General features: G+C 39.1%; 2 protein-coding genes across 2 annotated transcripts in view; one reads left to right on the top strand and one right to left on the bottom strand.

Moving 5' to 3' along the window:
• The window catches only part of gjb9a (gap junction protein beta 9a), a 16,203-nt gene extending 13,736 nt beyond the window's left edge, over positions 1-2,467 (bottom strand). The window contains exon 1 of the mRNA XM_020623463.1: positions 2,389-2,467. The gene's annotated coding sequence lies outside the window, so the exon portion shown is untranslated. The remainder of the gene's footprint in view (positions 1-2,388) is intronic.
• Positions 2,457-6,028, top strand: LOC109973683 (protein tyrosine phosphatase type IVA 2-like). Its single transcript, XM_020623464.1, has 7 exons — positions 2,457-2,548; positions 2,644-2,769; positions 3,292-3,903; positions 4,002-4,094; positions 4,779-4,909; positions 5,092-5,166; positions 5,328-6,028. The coding sequence occupies exons 3-7, from the start codon at positions 3,808-3,810 to the stop codon at positions 5,437-5,439; spliced, it is 507 nt and encodes a 168-aa protein (XP_020479120.1). The 5' UTR covers positions 2,457-2,548; positions 2,644-2,769; positions 3,292-3,807; the 3' UTR covers positions 5,440-6,028.
• Positions 6,029-6,248: the final 220 nt, after the last annotated feature.

The following is a 6,248-nucleotide window of genomic DNA, read 5'->3' as shown; positions in this document are numbered from 1 at the left end:
GGTGCTTCTACTAAATACTGAGCAAAGGGTCTGAATACTTATGACCATGTGATATTCAGTTTTTCTTTTTTAATAAATCTGCAAAAATGTCAAAAATTCTGTGTTTTTCTGTCAATATGGGGTGCTGTGTGTACATTAATGAGGAAAAAATGAACTTAAATGATTTTAGCATATGGCTGCAATATAACAAAGAGTTAAAAATTTAAGGGGGTCTGAATACTTTCCGTACCCACTGTATATGGTAAATGGTCTTATACTTGTATAGCCCTTTTCTATGCATTCTGTGTATGTTCAAAGCACTTTCACACTATTTGGCCATTCGCCCATTTGGACTCCCAAGTTCACGGACTGGTGACATCACTGGGAGGAACTGGGGATTCAGCGTCTTGCTCAAGAACAGTTTGACATGTGGACTGGACATTTAAATGGGACTTTAATATCCCACATTTCTCGGTCAAATTGTCACTTTTTCAGCAGCAGGTCTTATTATATTGGGAACTTCTATAAAATCATAACTTCACACCACACAATACCCCAATCTGGAATAATAGACATATTAAGATCAAGAACAGATGTTGTTCAATAGAGACTGGATGGAGAAAGGTATCTGGTCAGTATCTCATCTTATTGACACAAATGGTTCCTTCTTATCAAATGAAAGTTTTATATGTCAAATATGGGAGAATTGATGATTGTAACACATTCAGTGCTATAATCAAAGCAGTTCCTACCTCCATCATGTGTTTGATTAAAGGGTATTTAAGTAACCCTACTCCAGTCACCCCATCTCTTCCACGGCTTTTAATTAAAGGCTGTGTTTTCAACCAACTCATATACCCAAACAAAAAGATAAGAAATATGCTAAACAGCATCTATTTTGGTGATGTTTTGTAGGGTGACACAGACACACCAGCACACAAATATAAATGCTCATAAGGCATAGGCCACTTACATAGCCTACATCATAGGCTCCACGCAGACTAAACCCAGAACCATAAATCAAGCTTAATCCTTCATGAAATACATTAAGCCAGGATGCAGTTAGTAGACTAGGTCAAGCCTTGCTTGGTCTTCTATCTTGGATTTCTTAATTCTGCTTTTGTAAAAATACTCCCTGGTTAGAACTTGAACAACTGACTTGTTTGCAAAATGCACAACAGTAACAATTTGCATGCTTGCAGCCTTAATAATATGAATCAGTATATTAAATAATATTATTAAGTAAGATATACATTCCAGTTGTAAAAAATTTCAGGTCCCTGAACCAAAATCACTCTGCTCTATATAACATTTTTGTAAAATAAAACAACATAATGAGAAGTAGCCTAAAACTGCCAGAATACTCGGCAATTTTATGGTACAATTACAAAGTGTGTATTATCATTATTATTGGTTTATTATTATAGCAGAAGACACAGTGACTAACCGGACGTTTAGAGGTTTTGTTCACACATTAAAACGGTCGTGCAATATTATGTTTCCGGTTTTATTTTTGAAAGTTTGCTCCCGGAAGTTGTGGTGTTTATTGCGGCTACCTTGACATTTGAGTTCAACATGTCTTCTTTGCAGTCTTTTCTCTGTCACTAGAAGCTTGTGGATTTTTCGTTAAACTATTGTGTGTTTTTGTAAGTAGTGACTCGTGATTTACGTCGATGTAACTGTTGTGAAATGCGCAAGCTGTGTTGACATACATACTGTACTCGCTGTCATTTACCGTTAGCCTGAATGTCTTAGCTTGTTGCGTATTCTGGTAACATGGTTGCTGACCTGGTTTTATATGACCTGGCTTGGCGGAGTCTGTGACTAAAGTCGGCGGTGGTTAACACATTAGGTTGTTCCTATGTCATGTGTGGACCTCTTCTCCCAAAGTCAGTATGTAATTATTCGTCGTAACGTATGCATTGTGTGCCTTTCAAAGTAAGCTTGTTAACATTAAGCTAGCTGGCTGGTCGTTAATATACCGTTAGAACATCACCCTGGCTACGTTTAAAGTTAAAGGCAAGCGGGTTGTTTGTGATCATAGCTAAGCTTGCGGCTGAACTGGCATGAAATAGTTTATATAGCTCTTCTCATAATTTCTAAGATGTGCTGTAAGTTAATGTTACCGTTAGCTGTTAAGGTAATTAATTAGTGTCGGAAACTTGCAGGTGATGAATCTGGCCAGTGACACAGTATCTTTAACGTTACTCGGTAGGTGTTTATGAGAAAATGTAACGTTAGCTAAGGTGTTGCTTTCTCTTCTACATAACGGTTAACTATGTCATAAGGCAGCTTGTATATCTGAATAACGGAGCTCCACAATATATTCTGTCTGGTTTTAACAGTTTGGTATGGCATTGTTTCGGTGTTCCCATAACCTATAGTCAGGTGTCTGAGCAGTAATAATACCGTATGGCTTCCTTCACACATCAGGTTAGCAACAAGCTAGCGGGCCGTTGTCAGCCAGGACCCAGAAAAGCAGCATCATCATCAATGGTGTGTCTACATCCCGGAGCAGTCACATTTTCCTGTGTCCGCTCAATGACCTATCTCCTCAGCTCTCATCACAGTGAGTACTTTAACGTCACTGCTAGCCATCTCTGAATATAGCTCAAATTAGCAGCTACACATCACACTTGAAATTCATTCCTCTGCCTCCCTCAGGCTGCACATGTATGGCGTTTGCGAGGCTTGGAGGGGAGTTTTGCCAAGCCCAGCACCTGCTGCTTATTGTGGACAAGTGAACAGGAGACTCCAGCTAGACGCCAACACTGCCATTCACACATCCAGGTGTGTACCTTTCAGGCCAGTGGTCTCTTTATCCAGGACTGAGTAAACACTGTCATGGTTATTAGATTCTGGGATACACAAGACTAAATTAAGACATTGCATGTAATAGGTAAACACACAACATGTCTATGTGAGCACTGGCAAATAGGAGTCGGTGGAGCACACATAGTGCCTGTACATATACTGATTGAAGTGCATGTTGCTATACTGTATAGCTGGTCAGTTAGGTCACCCAGTGTTGGTCTATAAAAAGGCCAGAGCATGAAGATAGATAATGGCAGCCCACAGTGAATTGATCATCAGGTATAAACATAAATGTTATTGCAAAGTATTATCAAAAATACAAGGAATTTGACTACAGCCCAATAGCCCCGATGTGCACAATAATAAAAACAGAATAAATATAGTAAAATATTTATCAGTAGACAAAAATATTAGTCATAACAAGCACAAACCAGTATGGAAGGATACTTTTAGTTGGTCTTAAAGCAGTGTAAAATTGAATGTGTGTATGTCTCACAGGTCATTACTGCCATCCTGCTCAACCCATATGAAGACAAGCCAACCTTCAGTCTGTCACCTGTCCTGTGGAGTAGGAGAGGCTTTCCTTTCAGCCTCGGACTGTCCCCTCTGCTCCTGTCCTTTCTTGCTTCTCCTTTATTCTTCTGCTCTGATTCGCACCAGTCTTCTCTGAATGGGATAACAGATTTGAAAGAAAAGGACAGCTTTTTCTGCTTTCTTTTTTCTTTCTAGACTTTGGGCCAGATTAAAATTTTTGTTTTTAGCCAAACCAATTTTAGTTTTCCTTTCATTACCAGACTTTTTTGCCACCAAAGGAATAGAATAACTACCTTCCTACTACAAATTATGCTTATCTATTAGTGACACTTTTAGTGAAAATATTCTGTGCTTTTTTTTTTTTTTGCAATTAGAGGACTTGTAGCTCCCTTTGAAAGCCCTCTCTAGTACTCCATTCTTTGAAGCACTGTACATTTCTGATCTGTTTGTCTTTATTAACAAACCTCTGTGGGTCTAAAAATGAACCGACCGGCTCCAGTGGAGATCTCCTATGACTGTCTGAGATTCCTTATAACGCACAACCCCACCAATGCACAACTGGGAAGGTTTATAGAGGTAACACAGTTTTATCTGTTTTCTTTTTCTCCATTCATTTTTTTTTATAGTCTGAGTAAAATCATCATGTGTTAAAATGCATCTCTGTTCGTGCATAGGAGCTGAAGGCATATGGAGTTAACACGTTGGTGAGAGTGTGTACTGCTACCTATGACAAGACACCAGTGGAACAAGAAGGCATACAGGTTCTGGTAAGTGTGTCTGTTGATTTTGATGTAAGGAATGAAAACTGAAATGCATGAATGACTTGCACCACTAAGAGCTTTGATGGTGTTTCTCTCATTAGGGGTTAAACTTACTTTGCAACATAAAATTCTGAAAAAATGCAGCACCTAAAGCCAGCAGTATAATGGTGTACCATAATAAACTGTACCATGTTAGCAATCTAAGGAGCATGAACTCTATCTGGAGGTTAGTCAAGTATGAAGAACATGCAAGATTAAATGGAAAAATTCCATTGTGCATTGCATTTCCAATAAAATCTAGCAGCAGCAGTAGTAGGCACAGAAGGCCATGTGCTGACTTTCAAGGTTATTGGCACAGTTTTCTTCAGACTTAGCAACTGAACAGTGACCTCTAGAACATTAACGATCCATGAAATGCTTTTACTGTTCTTCTGTGGTAAAAAAAAAAAAAACTTGTGGTACATTCACACATACAGATTCAAAGTGACTGGCTGTGTCTGGCCTTTGGTGAATCTGTAGTTTTGAAGAGGCTGTTGTGTTGAGTACATAGAATACATGTTGTGGCCCATCTGTGTGTGAATGTACTGTGATGGGGGTTCTCTGGACACCAAGTCAGTCTAGATGTCAGCCACAAAACCATGAATGTGTTTGCGACAAAAGGAGATGAATAATGATTCTTTTCCCTCCTAGGACTGGCCATTCCATGATGGCTCTGCTCCTCCAGACCAGGTTGTGGATGATTGGCTGAACCTGCTGCAGACAAAGTTTCGAGATGAGCCCGGCTGCTGTGTGGCTGTGCACTGTGTTGCTGGGCTAGGACGGTCAGTATGCACAAGATGCCAGTAGTATACACACCAGTCCAACTTTGCTGATATGCACATAATCTATTATACAAACCTGGCATCTATTGTCAATTGTAGTAGTGCTGCACAGTATTAAGCTCTGTGGTAGTATTGTGCACCCAAACAGATGGTTGTATGGTTTATCTATTGTTTGTCCTCAGAGCTCCTGTGTTGGTGGCCCTGGCTCTAATTGAGTGCGGGATGGAGTATGAAGATGCCGTGCATTTCATAAGACTGTGAATACAAAACCTACTCATCTCCATTTTTACTCTAAACATCTGCTCTGTCTTTCCATATGCTATTGTAGTCAGTACCATCCTTGCACCTGCTCCCACACCATCCTTTTAATGAATATTGCTTCTCCTTTTTAGCATGCTTGTCTCTTTCCTGTTGTCAGGAAGCGCCGCGGAGCATTCAACTCCAAGCAGCTGCATTACCTCGAAAACTACAAACCCAAATTGTGTCTGCGCTCCAAAGATGCCAACGGACAGAGCTGCTGCATACAGTAGGAATCTCCAACCCCGCTCATCTTCACTGCAACGTCATGGGAGACTTTCTTCTTTTGATGTTAAATAGAACATTGACATGATAAGATGAACTGATTTGATTAGATTAAAGTTCATTAAATCTCAAAATACTTTATGGCATTTCACAAATTCAAGTTCTAAAAATCTTCTGGAAACATAGAGTAGACAGACAACTTCTGATTTAACATCAGGAATGAATGTAAAAAGCCGAGTTTTTATTTATGCTCCTTAGTCTGTAACCTCACCTTTAATATGTAGCAAAATACTTATTCTACTAAAGGTCCATGGTCAAAGAGAATCAATTTTAGCTGTCAGCATCACATTCATATCAAATTCGTTTGGCTTTAAAAATTAGGAAACATCACAATGGTCACCCTCGCAGTTCCAACGAATGCTGGTGATGTTAACAGGCTTGTTCTGATTTAAAACTCTGACACTGTGATCAGATAATAGAAAAATCTGTTGAGTAGACATGTATATTTGGCAGTTGATTAATTGTGATATTTGGGCTGCAGCTAGATATTTGTTCTAAGCTACAACACTAAAAACACTGAATAAATACTTGGCAGCATGTGGTTCAGACTGTTTTATTTATTTCAAATGTCTTGCAGCCAAAATGTCATGCAGCTGATAAAGAGCTCTGACGAGTTTTAAAAAAAAGTTAATAAATGTGCTTAAGAAGTTTAAAAGATACAGATGTGTCCGTAGTTTGATGCAAACATGACATATGCTGTATTAAACCACACTACAATCTACCTTCTGTACTGTACTTTACCTCCCAAGTCAGTCAT

This window comes from Monopterus albus, unplaced genomic scaffold, assembly GCF_001952655.1.
Source record: "Monopterus albus unplaced genomic scaffold, M_albus_1.0 scaffold300.1, whole genome shotgun sequence".
Taxonomy (NCBI): domain Eukaryota; kingdom Metazoa; phylum Chordata; class Actinopteri; order Synbranchiformes; family Synbranchidae; genus Monopterus; species Monopterus albus.
This window is presented reverse-complemented; position numbering and strand designations above follow the sequence as displayed.

What these genes read in the sequence shown, in the direction of transcription:
- LOC109973683 (XM_020623464.1), top strand. Translation starts at nt 3,808, where the DNA reads ATGAACCGACCGGCTCCAGTGGAGATCTCCTATGACTGTCTGAGATTC. An exon ending in AACTGGGAAGGTTTATAGAG is followed by an intron (nt 3,904 to 4,001) that starts GTAACACAGTTT and finishes GTTCGTGCATAG; the next exon opens with GAGCTGAAGGCATATGGAGT. An exon ending in AAGAAGGCATACAGGTTCTG is followed by an intron (nt 4,095 to 4,778) that starts GTAAGTGTGTCT and finishes TTTCCCTCCTAG; the next exon opens with GACTGGCCATTCCATGATGG.